At 42.0% G+C, this 27,638-nt stretch overlaps 1 protein-coding gene across 7 annotated transcripts in view; it reads left to right on the top strand.

The window, feature by feature from the left end:
* NfI (Nuclear factor I) overlaps window positions 1-27,638 on the top strand; it is a 408,654-nt gene that overhangs the window by 183,165 nt on the left and 197,851 nt on the right. For all 7 annotated transcript variants that reach the window (XR_011700587.1, XM_071584089.1, XM_071584086.1 and 4 more), the window contains exon 3: window positions 220-411. Coding sequence is in view for 6 of the 7 variants with exons in the window: in XM_071584089.1 (XP_071440190.1) it covers window positions 220-411 (192 nt within the window). In the remaining variant the exon portion in view is untranslated. The remainder of the gene's footprint in view (window positions 1-219; window positions 412-27,638) is intronic.

Below are 27,638 nucleotides of genomic sequence, written 5' to 3'. Positions count from 1 at the left end.
TCATTTCCTCATAATCATTTACCCTCATAAATGTCTTTGGTGAATCGTTTGTGAGTCCATTTGCGACCGCCACCTCTTTCCTCTGCCCACCCCTCCTCCCCTCCCCATCCGATTCCGAACTGACCTTACGCCTTTCATGCTCAATACAGGCTCATTCACGAGTCCGTTGACCCCTTTCCATCGCCATTTCATTTCTATTTTCTCCTCTCTTTCCCGCAGAACGAGAAGGTCGAGGTGAAGCAGAAGTGGGCTTCGAGACTCCTTGGCAAGCTCCGGAAGGACATAACGCAAGAATGTCGCGAGGACTTCGTGCTGAGCATCACGGGGAAAAAGCCAGCGATGTGCGTGCTCTCGAATCCAGACCAGAAGGGCAAAATGAGACGCATCGACTGCCTTCGTCAGGCGGACAAGGTGAGCACTGATTGGAGGGACTTCCTTCCCATTTTTCCCTCCCGTTGACATTGATTTTGGGAGCACCCATTTCCATCTTGGCCGAGCCAACATAACATGGCCACTTCCCTTTGGAGTCCGCGCGGTGTCCACGGACGTGTCGGTGGTGGTGGAACTCCTTCCTTCGTGTTCTCGTCTTCTCGCTCTCCATCCGCCCAATGGGTCTCCATAGCACCTCATGGCTTCCGTTCATCAAAAGTGAAATCCAAATGACGAGTCCGCGAGTCCACGCAATAGTTTCCCTACTATGAGCTATTATTTACTATTTATATTATTAACTATTCACAAATGCTTATTCCTCTGAATCTGGGAGCAAGAGTCTGCGCTAGAGTCGAGTCGATCAATTACAGTCTATGCAGGCACATTATGTCGCCAAGAGCGCTTCATGTGAGAATGAAACACCGGTCTTGCTGGAGCGATAGTGATTCCAATATCTCCTGCTTTTGACTTCCTTCTCATGGAGTACCTCAACTCACATCTGGTTATCTGCGTCATGTTACGAATCAATTTGATTTGGGCACCGCTCGTGACGTTGACGAAGTAGCCAAGGTTTTCTTAAAAATATTCGTATGTGGAACATATTTTTGTGAATCTGTTGCACTCTTTTTTGTGATTTGACGTGTCCCTAAAGATAGTCTGGAAATAAATAAACGCAAAGCAAACTTATATTCATTGATAATCACTATTCCTTTTTCGACCCAAAGTCTTTTCTTTTGGGAATCAACAGTGTGTCCGCAATCCAATGGGAATTTTACAGTTGGTAAGAACCGCTAAAAACGGTAACTGTAAAATCGTAATGCTATAACAGATCGTGACGTTTTCTTATTGCATTCTCTCTCTTCTGTGAAGAAGTTATATTACAGTATAAACAACTAGTGCGAAGCTGCCATTCTGGAATATTTCAATCATATTTCTATAGATAATATGCATACATTCAATGAATTACTGTGTTCCTTTTTCAGCAGAGCCTTGCACCGATCCTGCATTGCATACGGGCATGTTACGCACACACACATCGATGAATGTTTTAATACGCCCCTACTGCCGTCGTAATCGTCAAAAGATCATTTTTGCCATTAGTAGTGTCGCTTATCCGGATGAATCATTATTTGTGCAGTATTTACACTGTCATTTTTGTGCTGGCGGTTGATGATTCTGCTTCCCCTTGGTCTAAAATCAACAGTCTGTTCATTCGAAGATCTACCTTTGCTTCACTATTTTATTTTGTGTTCAAGTGAGAAATTGGAGCATAATTTTTCAAATTTATCTTCTACGGATGATCTTGACGTTAAATCTGTCACGTCAATGTAAGTTTAGGCCTATTTTCCCCGCTTGGTGTGTCTTCGAAGGCGTCATATTTTCAATATGGGGGATAAAGGTGGACCTCTCCATGCTATTTAAGAATCTAAACTTAGTTACGCAAAGTGAAGCCTGTGGTACCTTTAAATGGACATTGAAATTAGTTAAAACGCTTATCTTTCTTCCTCTCTTTGTTGTTGATCTATCGTCGTTTCCATTAATTTAATAAAAATTAATAAGTTAATCGATAATTTTATCAACCTGTAATGATGTCTAAATTAATCAACTTTGCCTTATGAGCCCATGAAAATAATTATTTTATCTCTAAAAATTAGGGATTTTCTGTTCTCATTGCTCAGTATTTTTGTGTAAAATGATCGATAATTATCCTCTATGATCTGAGAAATGTGGATAGCTTTGGGAAAGGAATGGCTCCAATCAGGAGCTTCCATTTATACTCCCTAGGTTGCTTTACGAGTCACGTAATGGGCTTGGTGAGACAAATAATATAGCGATCATTTCTGTGGTAAGCAAATTAACTGCAGGTTTCTGCGATAATATTTCTATCAGCTTTGTAAAACTTTGGCTCGAAGAACTTATGATGCCTAAAATGTGGCCTCAGTTTTGAAAAACCTACAATCACAAAATCACATGGTCCTTCGGGAGCTCTTTATACTTTAAAGATTATTGTTTGTGGTAATATTTTTTATGGAGTCCCAATATTGAATTAATAGCTTAAAAATATATTATGAAAAGGGAATAGAAAAACAAATCGGATGCGGTGGCAGTGCTTTTTAAGTTTTGGCATTAGAGTTAAACTATTTACAGAATATTTTCAAATCGTTTTCATAAAATATATTTTTTAAGAAATTCCTTTGCCATTTTTCTCTACAAGCATATTAATGTAGCTAGTCATTCGTGCATTTTTATTTATAGGAATATTAAGGAAATCAGATACATCACTTTTCCATGTACTTAAAGATCTTTCCAGGTAAAAATCCTAAATTTGTAATGGTCAGAATAGGGCAGGATTTCTAGGAAGGTATTAATATCACCTGAGTCTACTACGTAAAATGATCAAACTGCTCGTTACATAAGAAGGCTCAATTAATACTTGATCACTACACGGCCGTGGGCATTTAGTTCAGACTTACGGTTAGAATCATTTGGTTTGTCTGAGTATACGAATATGATGGGTTGTGATGAATTTCCGTATGAAAATACTTCGAATAATATTAATAAAATAAAAGTTCAACTTTAATAACAGGATATTTATGTAAATAAATCTAAGTCGGTGAATAGGATAGGTCTCTTAATGTGGCATTAACTTGTGTTCTCATTGAATAGCATTCCGCCTTCTTCATGAGAAATTATGAACAGGATGTTGAAGGAGCAAGGAGAAAGTAACCGAGGGAAGTATGTTTTTACTATCGCAAATTAGATCGGTCACCAACGTGACGTGTTTTAATATAAGTGGGTTAGCTGAAAACCTCCGTGGCGAGGAGGAAGTATATCTCTGCTGTCGGAAAAGCGTATTCGTAAGATGCCACAGACGATGGAAAAATTCACCTAGTATATACTAATGTTTAATGTTAACGGGACAGCAGGTACAATTGACTTGACATACTCAGAACCATAGCGAGAGGGAAAGGAGAGGAATAGTGAGAGGTTTTAAGATGAGAGCATATCGTTTTCTCTGAAAAGGAACACCTCAATATCGTATTTTTGATATCGCCAGTGAAGTTGTTGGAGTGATTGTTAAGGCACGAGCTCCTATGTCAGCCAAATTTATTTGGGTGCGAATGTAAAATTGCTGATATTTCTCGCCATTGAAAATCAGAGTGGGTCGGTAATTGACTGGTCGATTTTCCAATGACCATACTGGTCATTTCCATTATTATTATTATCAGGTAATCTACCGCTTAAGGTAGGTTTTTGGATGGAAATAATTACTAACTAAAAATAATTTGTGACCCCTAGCAAAACACACCATCCCACTCTACATCAGGTCCCTCTTAATCTCTGAGTACTTTCTTCCTCCCTTAATCCCGTACAACATCCCTATCCTGTTCCTTCCCTTTCCTCTTTTGCCTAACATTCTCCCCTCTATCACAGTCTTCAACATCCCACTGCCGGTCAATACCCCCTTAATCCACTTTTCCTGCCTCCATAGGATTTCTCCCAACAAACCCCTCTCTTCGCCCACCATACCAAGTACTTCCTCATTTGTTTTCTTCTCTGTTCATTTCACCCTCTCCATTCTCCTCCACACCCACATTTCGAAAACCTCCAGTCAACGTCCCTCATCCTGCTTCAATTGCCACGTTTCCGCGCCGTACATAGCTACGCTCCAGATCAAAGTTTTGACGAGTCTTTTCTTAACATGCGTCTGTGCTTGGCGGATTGTCGAGCTGTGCGTTTGGTGCCATTAATGCTAGTTCCTTGTTTTTACTGCTTGCAGGAAATGTAAATTTACGAAATCACGGAGCTACGAATCAGCATCTAGTTTTTGGTGAAGGCGGTAAAGGTTATCAAGAAATTACTGAAATGTTGGCAGCTATTTACGGTGATAATACTCTGAAGAAAACATTCGTTTTTAAATGGATATAATCAAACGGACAAATCGCGAAAAAGCCGATATCGAAATCATGCTCCTGGTTTTCTTGGATGTCGAAGGTGTCGTTCATCATGAATTTCTTCCCAAAGGTCAAACAGTAAATGCTGAGTTCTTCCTTACAGTTCTCAAGCGTTTGAGAGATCGCGTGCGTCATGTGCGACTTTGACTCAAATTTGACTAAAATTTGAATCGAGGCAATGGATGGATCTTTCACCATGACAGTGCACCTGCACATTCATCATTGATTGTTCGCCAGTTTTTTGGCAAAAAAAATCAATCACCATCTGTGATCATCCTCCTTATTTGCCAGATCTCGCCCCTTGCGACTTTTTCCCATTCCCAAAATGCAAAAATGTGATGAGGGGCATCACTGGGAAGATGTGAACACAATAAAGCAAGAAAACTATAAGCCTAACTGCGAAGGATTTCCAAGGGTGATTTAAAAAGTGGGAAAGAATATGGAATAAGTGCAGAGTAATGAATGAAAAGTACTTTGAAGGGGACAAAATCGATGTAGAATAAGTTTTTCAAAATAAAGTTTTTATGGCCTCAGTTCGGGTATTTATTGGACATACCTCGTAGGTGAATGGATTTGGACGATGCTATCGGCCTATGGAGGAATTTTTTTGTCTTGCATTCAAAAGAAGGGACGTAAATGAGACATGACATGTGGCCAAGTGAGAAAGGAAGGGATAACTGCGGAGGTATTTTGATACGCATATAATTTGTAGCATTTAGGTAATCATAGATCGATGAAAAGTGGTATAAATAGAGGATTGAGGGCGAAAGAGTAAGCACCAATTGCCGCAGTCCGTAGCCAGTTCAGAGTAACATGTAGTAGTGGTAACAAGCAATAGTTGCATGCCTGAACAATGGTGTGCCGCCCTCAAGCTCTCTTAAAAATTGAAACCTCATTATGGATAACAAGGTTCTAATGACTTAAATTGAATCTGGAACCTTCGTGAGGGAAATCTTTGCTCAAGTAACCTACTAATTAGTCCTACGCTCAATCAAAATGTCAGTAAGGTAGCCTGATAATATTTCTGAAATTGATTCCATGAAAGCTCTTAGGAGTGGAAAAAACATGTATAAAGCGTCGGGGTTTGAGTTGGGATGTCATGTGGTGCTGAGTGGAGTGGGTGCGAGGGCGGCACCGCTGTGGCGGTGCTTGTGTAAAAAAGTGTTTGATTCGAGTGAATGAGGGTCGTGGTGCGGGGAGTCGACCCGATTGGTGAGCTGAATTATGGGATCGGGGTAATGTATCCGAGAAAGAAAGGCTTCCGAGTAAGTGGGTCCGTCGGAGGGTCGGTGCCGCGCCAGGCAGTGGGCCTTCATTTGAGAGAGGTGATATTTGATGTGATCGAGGAGTGCTCGCGGGCCAGCGGAGGTTTCACAAAAATCAGAATGGGAGTTAACGGAAGGGAGAAGCACAGTTTAGGTGCTATGAATAAATGAGGGAATTATATTCCGCGCAATATTGCTTTTCAGGGCAGAATGTTTCCACGAATCTTATGGAGGATTGCGATTCTGTAGACTCAGGTGGCATATTCTCAATTATGTTGAACTTCTCGTACTTACCCGTAAGAAGAATACTGTCACCCGAATCGATTACATCTCCAGAAATATTACCTGCGTTAGGAGAAAATAAAAGAAAGGCGAGAACACTAAATTGGGACTTATCGGGGGAAACAGGTGGACAAATTGATGAAAGCCCATTAATTTAAAAAAAAATCTGGTTGCGATAGCTCAAGGGTTCAAAAACCACGGTTGGGAAGAATGTCCTAAATTCCGTAATTGAATTTATGCAAGCGAAAAATTCGGTTTTGTGTGTAGAAAGCTAAAGAAAAGTCGATAGCTTTCGACTCCTTAGTAGCAAACATCAAGTTGATACTTTTTCAGAGGCGGAAGTCTCAAGATGCTGTGAAATCGAAAGATTAACCTTGAAAGAGCGGCCTGGAAGGAAATCATTCTGATTGTGTGAGATAGAAGGGAGTGCGGAAAATTTGTGGAGGATGCATTCAGCAGGAATAGAAAGTACGGATCAAATGGCTATAGGTCGATAGTTCTCAAAATTATTTTTCGTGGCGGATTTTCCAAATCGGAGTTGCTACATTGGAATTCTACCACTTCCGAGGGACGCCTTTAGATGTTGAAGGTGACGGAATATGGAATGCAGTGTAAGTGCCGGATGTGCATGGCGAAAAGGTGGCTCTGCATATCTGAGCGGTTGTTTAATGTAGAGGGAGAGAGAGAGAGAGAGCGAGAAAGGGAGTGACTAAAACTCCTCGTGAAATAAGTTCACGAGGAGTTTTTGAGTTGGGCGTTGAAGGGGAACGGGGAGACGCCAGTAAAAATTTGGCAGCATTGGGATCCGAACCTGTCTCTCTAACGATTCTTGGAAAAACTCGTTTAGAGTCTTAGTTCGGGCATTCTTAGTTAGTGCCCAGTCTGTCATTATTCCGTCGTGGGTTTAAAGTTGGGTTGTGGATCAAGTTGATGTTGAACCCTTCCCGCGCTGGGTTCATCGCTGTATCATATACATATTTTCAAAGTTGATCATTGGCTCGTAGCCCTATTAGCCCGTTTGACGGCAATGGTTTTTGTATTTACCCCGGCTCTTCCCCGCCACCACCACAGTTGTTGCAGATGCTCGGTGAAACTGTCGAAACTGTTAAAATATTTACACCAAAGACTGTAGGATGAAGACATTTTTGATTGTGAAATTGGATGGCTCACGTATTATTAAGTTTAGAATATGCAGCAAGCAACAGGATTCAAGTGTCCATAGATATGAGTATGTATCCGTTGGCAAGGAATTCGACGACTAGCCGTTGTAATGAGAGGGACTCGACATCCAAAGATACTAAGCAATCAATAAAAATTGGTAGTGTCGAGTTAATTTATGGACGGAGGAAGCGTTCGTATTCTATCGACATCGGTATTAGCCTTGTCTTTAATTTACATCTACACCATACCCCGCAAGCCGCCGCAGGGGTGTGCGGCGGGGGGGGGGGGGTTGTCACCATCTGTAAAAGAGCAAAAGCCACATGCAAAAGCAGCATTGTCAAGCAAACCTACACCCAAAGTGGCGTATGTATTCATGCAAAAACCTTCTCAACCCCCACGCATGAAATGCATATGCTATGAACCGACAAACACGTGCACATACTCCTACGAATTAGTAAAAATCCAGCCAATAACGTGGAAATTAGAAATAGATTGCAAGAAGAGGAAACTCTACTACGTATACATCATTGATAATAAATACACTGATAGTTCCGCAGTTTAACTTCCTGTCCGATGGTCAGAGTAGTGCACTCGAGATACCCATGAGAATCCGACATTCGCCACAATCATTGATGAATGGCGCCATGTATCATAAGGCTGGCATTCCCTTTCCTCAGAAACCTACCGATTCGAATAATTGTATGCGCCGTGTTCCTTGAAGTTTACCTTATATGCAGGCACTTATTTTTCTTCAAGCTGTGGTAAGTTTGTGAAATTCGGTGTTAGGTTAACAACAGTAGGAGTGCGCAATATTCCCCTGGCAATAAATAGATACATAATATATCGAGAAGGGAGCAGTCGTAAAGTATTTCATGTTGAGGAAGCGTATGCTCGAAAAATGCAGATGTAAGGGCACCATTAAGCCTACTCTACTTTTATAACTCTGCCAGTGCCGAAACTAATCCTATTAGTCGCACACTGCATCTGTTCTGCTCGAGGCTTTTGCGAGAGGAAAACGCACACTCATGGATGTTGTCCACGGTGGGTTTTTCATGTGGCCTCACTTCGCAGAGAGGCTGGACCGTCTAATGTATTTATTAGTATGTACAGGTTGTACCTGCATATTGGTGTCGGAAGTAAGCGCTTCTCTCCTCTTGAAAAGCATGCCTTAAAATTATTGCCGCCTAAGCATTCTATGATTCATTCACATTATTTTATTCCTTGGCTGCTCATAAATTTCAAACCCTTAGAATATTTATTTTTTTTAATTTTCTATTGATTTTAAAAATAAGGTCGTAGCTGTCCTCTGGGATCGTTTTTTATGCTAAGCTCGTGTGCTCGTGGAATATTTTATACTTTTACAGTCATCTAAAATTCTTTGAAACCAGATGGTCAGCTGGAAAAACTAAATCAAAATTCACTCTTTTTTGTCACAAAAATAGGTGAAATGAATCATACTGTTGAGAGATTATTCATCGCTGCATATTGGATGCGAAAAGTAAAAACACAATCTTATTTCGTATTGTTAATGTTACTTAAAGGTAAAATTTCTGTGATGCATTTGACCAGTATATCCGTGTTAAAGTAACCAGATGTCTCGGAAATTCTTCGTGCAAATCACATCTTTCCTTCATATATTCATCACTTCGCTGGGCTATATTTGTGTGCTAGTTAGTGATAATATTCCCGTGTAGTAAATATTAAAATTGGGTTGGTAAATCTGGTTGGAATCACTCTCACTTTACCATCAAAAGGGTGCAGTATCGAGTCTCACTCCAGGCATACGAAATCCTGGTAGTTTTCGGTATAGGAAACTTGGCGAAATGAAAGATTAAACGTAATTCCAGCTGATGAGGGCGCTGAAATCAGCAGCCAGTCGACGCTTCACTCACCACGACTGCGTCATTTCCATACGCACGGACACTCCTCGCCTCCGGTGATGTCTGTGACCGTGCTGGCTTTTCTGTCAGGATATCATTCGCTTTTTTATTAACGCCACGCCTCGAAACCGCTCTTCCGGGACAGATATTTTTTTCATTTCTCCGGGGAAACATTTGGCCGCTCGAGAGCGCTCTCCCCCGACGCCGTATCGTCCGTCGTCCCAGGGTCTCGGGGAGCGCCCGCTTCAAAAGTGACGTCACTGGCGCGAGTGAGTTCCTCCGCCGCCCCGCCCCGTTCTGCGCGCGGCGCAGCACGGAAGAACGCGTGCTCGCGGAGGGAGCCGGGGGTCGAGGGAATGGGTGATGGTGGGGAGGGACTCGTGCCACGAAGCCGTGATAATGCACGCCTTCCCGTGATCAACGGCTCGCTCTAATATTAGTGCGGACCGCGGGCCGGACGCCGCCTACACCACCGCCTCGACCACCCCCGCCCCACCGCGACCTCCCGCCCCGCCCCCTCCCTCCCTCCCTCGGGAGCGCCGCGTCCTCCTCGACGCTTGGTGGAGTTAGGCCGGCTTTCGGGCGAAACGTCCTCTTCAATGACCGCGTCCGGCACTTGCGTCCATCACCCACCCGCCCACCAGAGCCTCCTCCGCACCGTCCACTCCGAAGTCGGGGGAGAGAGATGCGGGGGGCCGCGTGGCGGCGGTAGTGTCGTGGGTCGGTGATGTCGCCGTGGCCTGCTTTTTAGTATTCAGGGCGGGCGTGATCTGTCGTGCGGAGGTGCCGCGTGGGGGAGGAAGATGGTAATGGGAAGGGGGATGTTGGGTGAACGGCGCCGTTGGCTTCGTCCGCCACCTCCACGCGCTCATCTCCCGTGGTCCCACCCTCGCCCACCCTACTCCAGGGCAGCGGAGACGCACCCCGCGTCCGCTGTGAGCCACCAACCCTTCCTTCCTTCCCTCTTCGCCGGCGTCGCCCGAAATGTCGGCGGCACGTTCGGCTGGGAATTAATAGGAAATCTCTTCTCTTATCTCGAGGTTTCCTATGTGGGGAGCAGGATCCAAGTGTTAGTTAGTGTACACTGCACTTAGAAAGTAGTGAAGGGATTGGTTTGGTGTTCACCGATATATCTGGTCATTTGACAACGCTCACTCCATTTCAAGAAGCAATCACGAACGTCCCGGGTCCCGGGCCGGCTCCCGTTACAAGATTCATGCGGTGGTCAAAAAATAATTTACCCAAAACACTCTTCCTGTCTTTTGAGAAAATATAAAAGTATAAACATCGGCAGTGTCGTTTTATTACCTTTGGCGTAGAGTCAACATTTATAATTAGTTACCAAAGCATGGTCATTTTAATCGTATAAGATCGAAGTCTTAAGATATCACATGGCAGAATATTCCATTTAGTCTCACCTCTTTTTAAAGCGAGTGCGTTGAGTTGATTCCTTTTATGTGTTGACCCTAGCAGGGCAGTTCACCACCAGGAGTCTTTTGTTTTAATTCATTCATTCGTGAATCAGTGAGCGCATAGCTCGTAATTCTAATTTGTTTTCATATAGAATATTTCATTTATCGTGGGAGGTGGTATTCCAGGGGTAGAGCGTTGGAATATTGACCGGAGGGTCCGGGTTCGAGTCGCGGGCACGGCTCTGGGTTTTCTCTCACATGTTTTGTGAATTTCTTACGCCGTTGGGCTTAGTAATGGATGGACTCTACCATCACCTATTAAAACAACCTTCGGGTTTATTACTCTTTTGTTGACGATTCATCACCTTTGTCGCCGATCGTATTTGGCCTTAACTAAGTTGGTGAGTTATTTCCTACAGCATTATTTTTCGTTCCAATGTGCCTAGTTCTAATGATGCTCTTTCAGAATTTGCTTCAGATTTCCCGATGGCCGTGCATCGTTAAGAACTCTCCGAGGCAGAACTGTAACCCAGGCGCTGGTTTGATAGCTAATTTACGATCCCTTATGGTCTTGCGATGTGACTTAACGAAGGTTATCATCTTCTTCTGTGCTTAAGAGTCATGATCGAAAAATAAAACTCAATTTATCCTGGCGAGACGGCATTCCTGAAGTCCAAGCTGTTCGGTCAGGAAAACACATGCGTGGGGATGGATTGGGAGGGACATACCAAGATCCAAGACGAACCATATTCAATTTATTTTCTCCAAAACTTCTCTATTGACTTCTAGAAACTTCGTCTGCAAAACTCAACAAAAATAATATTAGTTAAAGCAGATATATATAAGCATGCATTGTAAAGTTTGCTCGTGAATTTCGTATGACTTCGAAATTTCAGTGAGACAAATAACATCGTTGTTAGTTTCGTCAGTGAAATGCTGGCTAAGAGAATATGTTTCATTTTTATACCAAACAAAGAAACCTTGGATAAGATATTACTCCGCGTGGTCGATAAATAAAGCTTCAAGGTCTTGAGAAGGTTTAATGATTTCCTTTATAGCAAAGTTTTGTTTAGAACATAACCGTAAAAATTATGCTCAGCAGCAGGGACCAGGAGTACATCCACAGGTGTGGTTCGCAGGGCCACCGGGTAGCCTTCACCCTCTCTGAATTCCAGATCGACACGGAAGGCAAGCTGCTGAATCTTGTCTCCCTGTCGAAATGGCACCATGCAATTCAAAATATCTCTAAAATTTGATCAATTGAAAAAATATTTAAATGCCTTTTTTTAAATATGGATATTTTAAAATTTTAAATTTAGCGGTAATTTTTTACGTTGATGAAATAATTTTGATGTTTTAAAATTAAACAATATTGTTTTTCGTGTTAAATGATGGTTTTATTTGTTTGCACGGATTGGACAAGCTGCATTTTGAGATTCCGATTCTTGCTCACTTTCAAAAGTCTGCCGAAATGTAGCTTCATTCAAACTTAAATACGTCCGTAAGTCGTTGGGATACTCATACTTAATGAGTAACGGTATGACTCAAATAGTAAGATATTAAATAATAACCATGTTAATTGTTATTCAGCATAAGTGGGTTCCTATAATTCTTTCTTAGCTTTCGATATCCCTTTTTTGATAAGTTCCCATTTTTGTTTCTTAGTACCCAGGTCCCTCTCCTCGCCCATAATGCTCCCTCCAGCTTGCTGATTCTCCTTTCTTGTCATTCCGTTAATGCTTCTACATTCCACTTCCTTGACTCTCTCCTCTCTTTTATCTATTGAATCATATACTGCGTTTCATTAAATTATTGTCTGCGTCCGCACCCACTCCCGCGAGACTGCGAATTAATCACGCTGCTCCTAAATCTATGCCTAACCATAATATAGTCTGATATCTTCTTCAATCCCTGGGCAATGTCCTTATATACCTGCGCCTGTTTGCTCTCTAAAACAAGTGTTCTTCATGATTAACCGACTCCTGCAGAATTCTAGTCCTTCCTCTTCCCTGTCACTCCTTGTCCTTGGGCAGTAGTCCCCTATCTCGCATCCACCCCTTCCCTCGTCCACCGTCGCGTTCCAATCCCTCTTCACCATCAAATATTGCCCTCCAGGAACGCCCTCAATCGTGTCATCTAACCGATCGCATGCCTCTTCCACTTCTTCCTGCCATTGATTGCTCGGTGGCATTTACGGCTGAATATTGAATGTGTTCGTTTGTTCAGATATTACTTGCACTAATAATATTCTGTCGGTCATTGCTCTGTGTTTATTGCGCTTGATCCTACCTATTTGTTCAATATTATAGCCAAAAATTGGGGCCTTTCTTTCACTCAGCTGCATTAATCAATATCTATCGATCCAGCAATCCCCGCTTTCCTTTCGTAGTAGTAGTATTTAGGGGAGGCGACCGACAGCTGAGGTCATTTTGCCATTGGGGATGGACAGGAAAGGATGAAGGGTGCAGAGAAACCCGGCGTCTGCATTAACCTACTCTTTACGAAAGGCGCCAAGGGGTCCGCAGATTAACGTCCCATCTGACGGACGGCGTACTCACTCAAAGTGCCCTCCACAAAGTACCTTTAAGTAGGGATCGAAATACTCCTGAAAAATATTCAACACCGCTGGGATTTGAACCCGGGCCCTCTGGGTGGGAAGTGAGTACGATAGCCACCGCATAATCTCGATCCCCTTTCCTTTCGTTTCACCTTGAACAGCCCCATAATATCTGTATTTCCTTTCCCCATCCCTTGCTTTATGTATTCTCAGTTCCTGTCCTCGACATCGTCCTAGCCCTCCCTGTCATAATTCGAACTAGTTCGGTCCTCTTCCGCGTCTTCTGTGCGCATGCTGTCGCTTCGCAGGATTTCGTGATATACCGACCGTGGAAGCCTTGCCTCTGCCTCTGTAGATCTCCGGGGGGCTGGGGCATTGCACGCGTGGGGGGGGGGGTTGGTATTGAGAGCGACCCTACGCCTCCGAGCTGAGGCGCGCAGGCCATCTACGAGGGAGGGAGCGTTTGCCCGCCTTCGGGGCTGCTCGTCAAGTCCGCTCCCCGCCTCTTCCCGCTCCCCAACCCACCGTAGAAGTGTTTTTGAAATGTGAGGGTCGGCCATTTGCTAAAGGGAGAATTATTCTTATTTGGAAAATTGAAGGAATATATTTGCGAGCACTACTGTGTGGAAGTGGGACGGTGCTGTGTGCGTGAGTGATGCATAAGTGTACACACACACACACACACACACAGACACACACACACACACACACACATATATATATATATATATATATATATATATATATATATAAACCATAACCATAAACACAGTAATCAACCCGAAGGCCGGTTTGGAAAGTGATGGCAAAGTTCACCCAGGACTAAGCCCGACGGCGTGTGAAATTCACACATCAGGGTAGGGGGGCCGTTATGGGCTGGCTTTCCCTGTGCCGGTTATGGTTTTCTAGGAAGATCTGGTATCCGATAAATCACATAGCTTGGGTGCATATATATCTGTATATTTCGAAATGGGAAAACTGCTTTTTAGGTGGTCAAACAAATAAATGTTGGTAACGAAATGTGCCGCCTGACTTTTAGGTAACATGTTTTAATATTTTGCAATTCTGGGAATAATTATTAAATTTCTTTACGATTTTTGAAAATTAATTTTGCAAATTATCCCCACAAATGTGATTGAGTAATAGTCCAAACTTAATTCTATAATGTGGTTAACACAGCTTTTGTCAATTTTCTTCAAAATATTTCTATGGTAACCTGAACCGATATATCCCCGCAGAACCGCTACCTAAAGCGAATAACTCAGTGGACCAATTGCAGCCTAATTAAATACCGGGTATCGACAATTCGATTCGTATTGGGACCATTCACTTTGAAATCGCGAATCGAGCCTTATTTTGGTCATTGTGAAGAGTGGCCATGGCGATGTACTGTGCCAGACCTGCTATGTACTCCTGAATACTTATGAGAACGCTAGGGTGGCTATTTTTGATGGTTCGCTTGATGGCTATAGTTTGCTTGGAAGAAAGAAGGGAAGAGAGAAAGCGCAATAAAACATGACATACTGCGCTCATATTATGAGATATGAAACCATTTGAGTTTTTTTCTTGGAACTTGGGCAAAAATGGACTTTAGGGAGGAAAGATTTATTTCACACCATATTTTACGGTATTTATTTGCTAAATTAGCCAAAGGGGATCGGGATAGTGCGGTGGCTAACCTACTGGCTTCCCACCGAGAGGGCACGGGTTCAAATCCTGGAGACAAAAAACATTTTTCAGTGGTATCCCGATTCCTACTTGAGGTGTTATGTGGAGGGCGCTTTGACAAAGTACGCCATCCGTCGGATGGGACTGCGCCCCTTAAGGACCCCTTGGCGCCTTTCGTTAAGAGCAGGCTAATGCCAACGCTGGGCTTCCCTCCACCCTTCATCCTTTCCCGTCCATCCTAATGGCGCAAATGACCTCAGCTCTCGGTCGCCTCCACGAAAACTACTGCAACTGCTACTAAATTAGCACAACCGTCTCAGCCGCGATTTTTTCCACATTTTTCTCTCACTATCGCTCCCTAACCATGGCCACATCATGCTATTTCATATTTTAATGAGTCATTGAATGGACCCCTGCCTCTTTCAGAAATCAGGCACCTGTGTATTTTATTATTTATTTATTTATTTATTCAGTATAAGTCCGAAAACAGCACATTCTGGCCTTTACATCGAGCTATTAACAACGATAACAATCATCACATTTACAAACACCCAAGCCCTAGGTGGAGGAAAACTCACCCAGGCGGGAATCGAACCCGCGACCCTTGGAATGGCAGACGAGGACGTTACCCCGCCGCCACCGGGGTCGGCAATATTATATGATACTACCAAAACTTGTGTGGACCTTGACACAAAAAATACGTTAGCTGACGGTTTTGAAGAAGTTAACGCCAAGGCCAAACATGCCTAGTATCTACGAGCAAGTCATCTGTCTTCTAGGTCACTGCTCACTTTGTGGTTATCAACCTCGAGACAGTTCATCATTATCGGTCGTTCAATCCTAAGATTGGTTGACTGCAGCTCTCAATTCTACGCTATCTGATGCTAATTGGCTTACTTCCTGGTGTTTTTTGCAATGTACTTTCTTCTTTATTTGTCCCGCGTATTTATCCCTTGGCCTTCCTCTTGGGACTTTTCCCTCTATTTTTCCTCCTATTATATTCTTTATGTGCCTCAGTGTGTGGCCAATCCATCTGCTTCTTCTGTTCTCTCTGGTGTTCCATAAGGTCCGTTCTTCGTCTATTCTTCTGTATACTTCTTCGTTTCTTATTTTATCCGTCCATTGGATCTTAAGCATCCTCCTCCAGCACCTGGTTTCGAAGGATTCTAGTCTTTTCTGGTCTCATTTTCCGATGGTCCATGCCTCTGATCCATAGAGTGCCACGCTCCATACGAAAGTTTTCACGTAGTGATTTCTCGTCAGTATTTCTGTCTTCTCTGAACACAACAGATTTCTTTTCATCGTGAATGCTCTCTTAGCATGAGATATTCTTCGCTTGATGTCTGTGGTACTGCTTCAGTCCATGTGATGGTACTTCCGAGATAGGTGAAGGAATCCACTTGCTCTAATTATTTTTTTCTCAGTCCGCATTCTGCCCCTCTCTTCCAAATAAAAGGATTTTAGCCATCGTCTTATTTATGTTCATGTTGTATCTTTGTAGAATTTGATCCAATACGTTCGGTGACCTTTGAGGATCCTCCAGGGTTTATGCTGTCATTGCAATATCGTCGGTGAAGCGTAGCATGTTTATTCATCCATTGATCCTAATTCCGTTTAATCTGATACCTTGTGCTTCTCTTATTGCCTCCTCCAGGTACATTTTGAGCAATGCAGGTGAGAGGTTGCATCCTTGTCTGACTCCTTTGTTAATTTTAGCCTCTATATGGGGCTTCCATCTCTCATTCGCATTGTGGCTACTTGCTTCTTGTATAGCTAATAGATAATTCTTTTGTCGTTGTAATCTATTCAGAGTTTTCCCGACAATCGAAACATCTTGTTCCATTCCAAATTGTCGAAGGCTTTCTCCAAGTCCACCTCATATAGTCTCATATAGTTGCTTGTTCGCATGTATTGTTTTCTCTATCACGATTCTCAGATAGCGTAAGGCTTCCTCTATACTTCCTAAGGCCAAATTGGTTTTCTGAGAGGTGATCTTTAATTTCCCTTCCTTCCTTCGACTTTTAATTTGCGTAAGTATTTTTGATGCGTGTGACACAAGGCTCATGGTTCGGTGTTCCTCACGTTTCTCTGCCCTCGTCTACTTGGGTATCGTGATCACCACACTCCTTTGAAAGTCTTCCTTCCTTGAAGCTATCTTTGATTATGCCATACAGATTGTCCATGGCTTTGTTTCCTTCAGCCTTAATGATGTCTCCCTCGACTTTGTCTTCTCCAGGAGCTTTGTTTTTCTTTTGGTCTTTTACTGCTTTATCGGATTCCCTCCTCAGTGTGTATGCTCCCTGGTTTTCGTCATCCGTTTCACTCTTGTCATTCATCAGGTTTTCTTCCAGCGGCCTCGGACCTTGGTAAGAGTTCTTTGGTGTATTGCTTCCATCTCTTTCCAATATTTTCGCCTTCTGTCAGTATATCCCTGTTTACATCCCTGATATTGTTGCCTTTCATTTTCCTTTCTTGGAAATGTTTCTTCACCAGTTTGTATGCTGTGTCGGTATTCCCCTTCTTCATATTTTCGTTGATTTCCTCGCAGCAGCCTCCTATCCAATTCTCCCTAGCCTTTTTGCATTCTCAGGTGACTTGGTTCTTAACCTTCTTGCAGATCCTTTCCACGTCGCCATTCCTGGCGTTCTTGTATTTTCTTCTATAAGTTCCCTTATCTCCGTCGTGATCCATGGTTTCTTCGTGTCGGCTCTCTTTCTCACCAGTTGCTCTTTTGCAGCTTGTGCGATTGCCCTCTTCGGTTCATCCCATCTCTCTTCGGTACTCCTTGCTCCTTCATCGCCTAGTTTGCTGTCAGTGGCCCTGGCGAATATTACCTCTTTTCTTTGTCCGCCAGCAATTTTGAGTCCCACCTTGCCTCTTTTTTGGTCTTCTTAATTTTCTTGTTGCGAAGTTGGCTCTCCATGATTTCTACGTTGTCATTGCTATTTATGTCTGCACCGGAATAGCTCCTGCATTGCTACCTCTCGCATCTCTTTAACTTACCTTCTTACTAGTATGGAGTCTATTTGGTATCTTGCGATAACCCCTGCCATCTTCCATGTGTACCTCCTTCGCCGATGTTTTTCAAAGGGGGTGTTGGCTCTTACCATATTATTCTCATTGCAGAACCCGACTAGTCTTTCCCCTTCGGCGCTCCGTTTTCCCAGCACGTAATATCTTACGCTTCGTCCTTCCTATCCTTCTCCTACGACTGTGTTCCAGTCTCCCATTATGGTGAGATTTTCCTTCGCCTTCACCCGTCTGAGGGCTTCTTCCATTTGCTCGCACACTCCTTCTATTTCTTCTTCTGTATGGCTAGACGTCGGCATGTATACTTGGCGTATGTTTGTATACGATGGCGGTGTCCGTCGGCTCACCCTCCAGCTTCACCATCAGAATTCTCTCGTTGCACGGCAATATTGCCTTTACTATTCGGCCCCATTCTTTCTTCAGTATGATGCCAACGCCTGCGATCCCCCGGTCGTCTCCCGAGGATATAACTCGATATCGGTGAGCTCCAGCTGTCGTCTGCTCCCGTCCACTTGATCTCGCTACCTCCCAGGATGTCCACGCATACCCAGCCTCTCCATTTCTACGAGGGTCATCCGGAAAGTAGTACCCGTTCGTGCCGCATGAAGTGCTGACGACGCGAGTAGCCGCTGGACGAGGTCAGATAGCTTCAGTGGCTTGTCTGCCTTCTCTGAGCCAAGTTGCGTGACGCTAGCATTGCCTGTGTTGTTTCTGTGATTGTTTACAATGTTTAAAAAAATTGAGAACGCCGCCAGTTGTGAAGTGAGGGCAGTGATTAAATTCCTCAATGCAAGAAACGTTCGCCCATGTGATATTCATCGCCAATTAAAGGAGGTGTATGGAGACAATGTAATGGACGAGTCGTCTGTTCGGCGGTGGTGTCGCAACTTCAACATGGGGAGGGGGAACACACACGACGATGAGCGTTCGGAGAGACCGTCTGTCATTACAGACCAACTGGTGAGCTCAGTTGACGAATTCGTGAGGAACGATCGGCGCGTCACAATTGATGACATCTGTGAGCATTTTCCCAATGTTTCTCGAACAATTGTTCATGAAATTGTTAAACACCATCTGCATTATGCAAAAATTTGTGCAAGATGGGTCCCTCGCGTATCTCAATGAGCTGGCGGCGAAGGACTATGCAGCAGGAATACAGAAACTTGTCACACGTTATGACAAATGCCTTAATTTGCTTGGAGATTATGTTGAGAAGTAGTTTAAAGTATCCTCTTTCAAATAAAATTTTTTATGTTTGTTAATATTTACTTTTGTGTCTTTATTTCACGAACGGGTACTACTTTCCGGATGACCCTCGTATCTTGGCGTTCTCCAGATTTCCGCTCACCCCTAAGGATCTTGCATTCCATGTCCCTATCCTGCATATCTCTTTCCTGACCGATGTGCCCTTCCCAGTAGTCCCCACCCGGAGATCCAATTGGGAGACTACGAGGGTCATCCGGAAAGTAGTACCCGTTCGTGAAATAAAGACACAAAAGTAAATATTAACAAACATAAAAAATTTTATTTGAAAGAGGATACTTTAAACTACTTCTCAACATAATCTCCAAGCAAATTAAGGCATTTGTCATAACGTGTGACAAGTTTCTGTATTCCTGCTGCATAGTCCTTCGCCGCCAGCTCATTGAGATACGCGAGGGACCCATCTTGCACAAATTTTTGCATAATGCAGATGGTGTTTAACAATTTCATGAACAATTGTTCGAGAAACATTGGGAAAATGCTCACAGATGTCATCAATTGTGACGCGCCGATCGTTCCTCACGAATTCGTCAACTGAGCTCACCAGTTGGTCTGTAATGACAGACGGTCTCTCCGAACGCTCATCGTCGTGTGTGTTCCCCCTCCCCATGTTGAAGTTGCGACACCACCGCCGAACAGACGACTCGTCCATTACATTGTCTCCATACACCTCCTTTAATTGGCGATGAATATCACATGGGCGAACGTTTCTTGCATTGAGGAATTTAATCACTGCCCTCACTTCACAACTGGCGGCGTTCTCAATTTTTTTAAACATTGTAAACAATCACAGAAACAACACAGGCAATGCTAGCGTCACGCAACTTGGCTCAGAGAAGGCAGATAAGCCACTGAAGCTATCTGACCTCGTCCAGCGGCTACTCGCGTCGTCAGCACTTCATGCGGCACGAACGGGTACTACTTTCCGGATGACCCTCGTATTTTACCTCCGGAATATTTAAGCGGGAAGGATGCTGTCATAAATAGGTGGAGTGCAGGGCTCCATCTCCTCGGGAGACTAATGCGGTGGATTCCAGTTCCCTTCCGCAGCGCAGTACTTTGGCCGATTCCGTGTATTTCGCCCTAAGCTGTGGCTGTTGATGCCGGACCGATCTCCTCCCTCCGCGCCATCAATGCCTTCTACTGCGAGCTGCTTCCTCTCAACAGTGGAGTCATTTTATGTTGCGTGTAAAAGTTGTCACTGTTTCGCTGGTAAATATTTTCTGACAAAATAGCCGAAAATTTATTCTCCGTACTACGGTCTCAGGCCAGAGATCCTCAGTATGAGAGTCGAACCCCCTACCACTCGTCCTCCCCGGTCTAGAATTTTAATACTTACCAATTGAACTCACACTTTGAGCGGCTTTTTACTGAAATTTCAATGGAGAAGGAAACCTCAAAGCGGACAGATGTCGGCTTAAGTAAAACATTTTTCGTATAAATTATGGTTTTAATTGCCGAAACATACTCATAGCAGAGAAAGTAATTTTCGAGTATCATTCGGCCAAATTTTGAAGCGTGTTCAATGGTTAATTTTGTCCGTGGTTAATTGTGTTCTGCAGTGATGGGTAGATTATTCACTCTTTAGCAGTAAGGATGTGGTTAGATATTGGAAGTGCGTTTTCAATATAAGTGAAGCATGTAAAGCTGTTTTTTGGGATAGGTTATATTTTTATTTTATTCGGCTGCGATTATAGATTGTGTGTGACGGTATGTTTTACCCGATTGAAGACAGAGTTGCCGTGACGTTCCTGTTCTATGGTTGTCCACCCGAATAGATTCCCGAGTGATTTGTGTGGTATAATTTTCAAGTTTTCCAAGGTGGCAGCATGATTTATTTCTATTTTGCCCAAGTGACACCTATTCAAGGAGGATTCTACACTCTTCCACCCTAATTTCACATGAAATATGTAGAATCCTCACTTTTTTAACGATACTTTGGATATTTTTTGGTAAATGTAAAATGACAGTGATTTTTTGTAATAAATACCGCCGTATCAAAAAAGTTTGCCTATTTCAATCCTACCCGATATGGTCTCTGGGATAACGTATTTTTTATGGGTTAAACTAACAGAATATTATGTAATGTTGAATAAATATTAGGGTAATTTACAATTATCGATATGCTCTAAGGTTCAATAAAATCAAAATCGCGCAGCTTGCCCCAGTGAGTGCGGCGTGCAATTGGTGCACGATAGTGGATGAGATGCTGAGTGTTGCGGGGAGGAGGAGGCGGTTGGGCTGCCGGCTCGGGTCCACTGCACCGTAGAATCGAGTCCCTGCACGTTTGGGCGAATATTCGACCGATTCATGTCCAGGTCGAGAAGTAGGGCAATGGACGTGGCGAATGCGCACCGTCTAAACAACTCGTAATTATTATCAGTGTATCCGAAGGGCAATGAAATCCGCCAGCCTAGGCAAGAGCGGCGAAAGTAATAATTTTCCAGGAAGAAGAAGAAGATGTTAAAAGAGTCAGAAAATATTGACCTGTTGTGCATAAAATCATTGCAGGAATCAAAAGGATTTCGTCGGACATTCGAGGTGAATTCCTACCTTCTGTCCAAATTTTATGCTCGATTACCCAACACGTATCTTATTTATAGCTTTAATATGAGTTAAACTTCAAAACCAAAATATTACGCAGGAATTAGGTAAGTGATCTTGTGGGGACAGAATGACTCATCCAAGAATTTTAGTGTTAATGCGTAAGCTCATGGCTAATATTTTTTAATCCTCCAGCTTGATGAAGTCTCATTTTTTTGGTTTATCTTAGCTGGTTAGGTTGAATTATTGGTGGCAATAGTTGCATCCGTCTTCCCTCTTTCGCTCATCGTGGAATTCTCTGAATCGCACGTTCTCTCGTCGCGCTGCTTGAAATCAAGGCATAATGACAGAATGACGATGGACACGTGTGAATCTTAATGTGATAGATACACTGGAAACTGAGATAAAATAGCTTTTTGAGTCCTCATTCTTTAAGCAAAGTGATATTTTGGCATTTCAAAGTTTTCATAATGTATTTTAAATGTTTTCACAAACGTAGAATATAAGAGTAACGTGAATAAACAATCAAGGCAAATAAAACCACGTCAGTGGTGATGTGCCCATCGACGCCGGAAACGCGTTCTGGGCGACTATATACACAGAATAATGGATCATTGGAGCGAAGCAAAGGAAGTTGAAGAATGAGCAGCGATTTTAAAAAAAACAGGGAAATAGGAATTTGTTGGCATGGAATGAAAATCCAGTGGAGACCTATAGTTGCCTGTTGATATTGAAATAAAGTCAGGCAACACTTATTCCAGTATTAAATTATTAAATTGAAGGACCACAAGTCGGCAAACGACTGAACGATCTTACCAAGTTGTTAACCTACGGTCATTTAAATGTTTTTTCTGTCTGGGTTTATACGTATTTTCCAATAAATTTTGCACTAGTAAATATTGGGAGAAAATATAATAGCTATAGCCAATATTTCAAAGCAGCCTATCTTATTGTACGTCGTGATGATGAAATCATATAGGTATTTCCATTAGAGTATTTTTTACCGATACGAGTGGTGATTCCAATCACCGCTTCATCTTAGTTTCACTTCACGAGCTATGTTGCGCTTGGCTGAATCTCATTTCTTGCCCACGTAATAACCCACCTTGCGGAAGAAGAGAAAGGCTTTATTATCCGCCCCATTTTTTTCAGTTTTCATCTGGAACCATAAAAAAAAATTTCCTTCAAAAAAGTAAACATATCCTAGTTAATGGTTCCGCTTCGCGGCCCAAAATGTGCGGATAGGTTTCTTCCTCGAAGACACCAATCCGTTGCCCGAAGGGAAGGAGTTTTACTGTCCATTTTTATGACATTAAGATTTATTGCTAGAGATTTTTAATAGGTAATCCATTGCTATGCACTCATCTTCCCTTTTGTGCTTGGGCCATCAAAAAGCCATAATAAGTGGACAGTCCGTCTTTAAAATATCGTGGAATGAATTCTCTTTCTGCTCGTAAACTTGAATCTAGTTACGAGGGAGGTAATGCGAACGTTCCAGAGTGAAACTATCGCTTGTATCACACTTGTTTGACTTGTGGGCCCATGACTTGATGGTCTTAGCCGTTCACCTGAGGAGGCGCTGAGTGGAGGTTTATCATTATTCAGTCCTCAGAGGAAGATCCGTTACTTCAAGATGAAAGGAATTGCTCGAGCATAGAAGGAGAGAGACAGGAGCTCCATGCCATTGATCTAATTATGTCGTGAGCGGAAAAATATGAAATATATCGGTGGCAGGGAAGTGCGCAAGCATTTCACGTTTTTCATCCTTCTCGCTCTGCCTATATATTGGCCGTTCATATGAGTATTCATTTGTTGCTATACTACATCAATTCAATTTTTGAGTGGTTCTTTTTGCCTTTTAACTTAACAGCTTTCACATTTAATATCCGAGTGATGACTCCTTTGTTGGCCGTTCATAGTTCAATGCCTTAAAGTAACAGCTTGAGAAATCATCCATATTTCATCGGTAGTCCACAACGAACAGGTGAGAAAAATAAAGCGAATTCTTCAACGGATAAATTATGTGGTTCCTACAATATTTCATGCCTTGATGTGTTCATTTCGCAGGACAGAACGGTTTGCGATTCAATTTTCTCTTCATCCATTACCTTATGTGGTAGCTTCACAGTGAAATTGCGGGTATGAATACAGAAATGGATCCATCCACCCACCCATCTTTCCCGTGATACGGTTGTGACCAAATGCAAGCAAAATTATTTTGTTTTTGGGGTGAAATCGAAATTTAAAAAGTCCTCAATTCCACCTTACATTTGTGCAATTACTTATAATGGCGGTGTTAATATTATTTATTATCTAATCTGTATAAATAACAAAATAATTAACCTCAAAGTTATATAAACATAACAGGGAATATAATATTACACGCTAGGGAAAAACCAAAGTTTATTTGAGAATATTACCGAAAATAACTCAAAGAAAATTAAGCAAAATTGAATGGATAAATAAGAAAAAACCCATTGTTAATGTTTGAAAGTATTTAGTGTCCGGTTCCCGCTTTAATTGCAAAATAATCCTCATAATTCTCTTCTTTTTCAATCTGCTCCATTTCTTAACAACTGGTCCCGTTAAAAGTAGGTGTCACGGTTTCCCGGAAGTAAATGTCGGAAAAATCCTTCGCATACCCCTCTGAAATGGGAAACTTAAGGAGCATTTAGAGTGAGAAAGATGTTGGCGGCAAGGAGGAAATGGACGGCGGGTCCTCATTTGGGCCGTGCGGAGGGTCGCGCGCGTCGTGCCTAGATTTCGGTCAACACGTTCCCTTCACTCTCCTCCCCCCCCACACCCCGCAGTCCCCTCACCCCCGCCGTGGAGAGCCGGTCGCCCTGCTCACCCTCTCATCATCCCCTCTCTTCTTCTCCGATAACGATCTCTCCCGAGCGAAACAGCGCGTAGCGTGTTGGTGGTCCAATGTCTTCCCGCTCACTCTTGTGGGAATTCTAACTGCGATTCGAATGTGATAAATGAATAATGCTGAATGGTAATCAGTCGAATAGCGAGGTCAAAATACGAGTATCAGTTACCCGCCCAAAATATCAATCGAATGATGTTCTGTGGAAAAATTAAGTCCTACGCGACAATTTAGGCGTTTCAGGGAGGCTTTAATTAGATTCCGAAATAGCAGAATAACTTCCTAATTTTCTCCACGGCATTTTATATATTTCTGAGCGTCGTAAAATGCACTGTGGAAAGATTATTATTGATATAAAAGTGGAAAGACTTAAAGAAATAAGGTTAAAAATATATACTAATTTCTTCGCTTAATTTAGTAAATATAGGATAAAAGAGCAAATTACATCATTTTTTCTTAATTCTAATGCCCTCAATTACTGTCCTATCAATCTCTGTCCAGCCGCTCAACAACTATACACCACAATTTTTTGTATGGGACGATTCAAATAACATCATCAGTAATATTTCAAGTAATTTTAAAGAACCAGTCAAATTTTTCACCTTTTCTGAAATTCAATTATTCGATCTTCGGCAATTTCATCCTCAGCGCTGCGGGTAAGAATCTTTCTTAAATATCATCATGAACACACAGATATGAATAACGCTTGCATCATGTTAGAGTCGTCGCTCACGATGATGGAAAGAAGGCTGCTTAAAATGTTTCATATGCAATCCATGTTGACATATCCGTGATATTTATTCGGTTATATTTTCTTTTAAAAGGAGCCAAATTTTGGTTTAGCTTTCCCAGTCTCTGTATGGTTAATCAATTCCTTGACTGAGAGTAAAATGTGCATTATTACTCCTGATATACTTCAGCGTGTGAGTCTAGCTCAATCGTAGATTTGCATGCATTCGCTCGATCCACTGCGTAAATGACAACATTCCGTCAATTGAGTCGGAGAGAATTTTTAGTAAAAGATGGCTTCAAACAGCTCTATTAGAAACTCGGCACATCCGAGCATGAATGCATGGATAGACAACGAAACGCATAAATAAAAAAAATAAAATTACCAGCGTATTCCTCTCTTCGTTTTTTGATATTCTTGCTTTGAAACCGGTCTTTAACGCATGTTCAATGTCGTCATTTGGTAGACGTCATTATAGGTTTGCTCCGCAGTTACCCAATATATATATATATATATATATATATATATATATATATATATATATATATATATATATATATATATGTATATATATATATATATATATATATATATATATATATATATATATATGTATATAAATATATATATATATATGTATATATATATATATATGTATATAAATATATATATATATATATATATATGTATATATATATATATATATATATATACTCATATATACAGAAACATATATAAGGAAAAGGGATAGGAACACGTATAAAGGACGTATAAGTCCAAGTATAAGAACACGTATAAGTATGTTGTATGAATTCTAACCACTGTCCTTTCCTCTTGTGTATTGTCTATTTCTCCTTTGGTGGGTGAAGCAGCCCCCTGACACCATCTCTTGGCTAAAGAATCGGGGCGCGACATATAAGACCCACGGATCTCAGGGTAAATTACGAGGGTCATCAGGAAAGTAGTACCCGTTCGTGAAATAAAGACACAAAAGTAAATATTAACAAACATAAAAAATTTTATTTGAAAGAGGATACTTTAAACTACTTCTCAACATAATCTCCAAGCAAATTAAGGCATTTGTCATAACGTGTGACAAGTTTCTGTATTCCTGCTGCATAGTCCTTCGCCGCCAGCTCATTGAGATACGCGAGGGACCCATCTTGCACAAATTTTTGCATAATGCAGATGGTGTTTAACAATTTCATGAACAATTGTTCGAGAAACATTGGGAAAATGCTCACAGATGTCATCAATTGTGACGCGCCGATCGTTCCTCACGAATTCGTCAACTGAGCTCACCAGTTGGTCTGTAATGACAGACGGTCTCTCCGAACGCTCATCGTCGTGTGTGTTCCCCCTCCCCATGTTGAAGTTGCGACACCACCGCCGAACAGACGACTCGTCCATTACATTGTCTCCATACACCTCCTTTAATTGGCGATGAATATCACATGGGCGAACGTTTCTTGCATTGAGGAATTTAATCACTGCCCTCACTTCACAACTGGCGGCGTTCTCAATTTTTTTAAACATTGTAAACAATCACAGAAACAACACAGGCAATGCTAGCGTCACGCAACTTGGCTCAGAGAAGGCAGATAAGCCACTGAAGCTATCTGACCTCGTCCAGCGGCTACTCGCGTCGTCAGCACTTCATGCGGCACGAACGGGTACTACTTTCCGGATGACCCTCGTACATATCCTCGATAGCTCAAGTGGTTAAGAGCATCCGCCCGGCAAGTGGAAAGATCCGGTGTTCGAGTCCCGGTTGAGGAAATATTTTTACTCTTGTGATCCGTTCGATTCCGCCTTCCCCACCTCTATTGTGTTCGTCGTTTATACGTGTTCCTATCCCTTTTCCTTATATATGTTTCTGTATATATGAGTATTTATTCGCCGTTTGGCGGGATTTCGTGTTTGAATGTATATATATATATATATATATATATATATATATATATATATATATATATATATATATATATATATATATATATATATATATATATATATATATATATGTATATACATATTTATTTATATATATATATGTATATTATATATATATATATGTATATACATATTTATATATATATATACATATATATATATATAATTATATATATATATATATATATATATATATATATATATATATACATATATATATATACATACATATTTATATATATATATATATTTTTTTTTTAAGGTAATCTACCGGTTAAGGTAGGTTTTTTTGATGGACACAACTACCAAACAAATATTTTGTGACTACTAACAAAACACAACCCTAAATTCTACTCTACACCAGGTCCCTCTTCATCTCTGAGTACTTTCTTCCTCCCTTCATCCCGTCCAACATCCCTATCCTGTTCCTTCCCTTTCCTCTTTTGCCCAACATTCTACCCTCTATCACAGTCTTCAACATCCCACTGCCGGTCAACACCCCCTTCATCCACTTTTCCTGCCTCCATAGGATTGCTCCCAACAAACCCCTCTCTTCGCCCACCATACCAAGTACTTCCTCATTTGTTTTCTTCTCTGTCCATTTCACCTTTTCCATTCTTCTCCACACCCACATTTCAA

This window comes from Hetaerina americana, unplaced genomic scaffold, assembly GCF_022747635.1.
Source record: "Hetaerina americana unplaced genomic scaffold, ioHetAmer1.1.p SCAF_16, whole genome shotgun sequence".
Taxonomy (NCBI): domain Eukaryota; kingdom Metazoa; phylum Arthropoda; class Insecta; order Odonata; family Calopterygidae; genus Hetaerina; species Hetaerina americana.
Note: the sequence above shows the minus strand (reverse complement) of the source record. Positions and strands in the feature narration are given on the sequence as shown.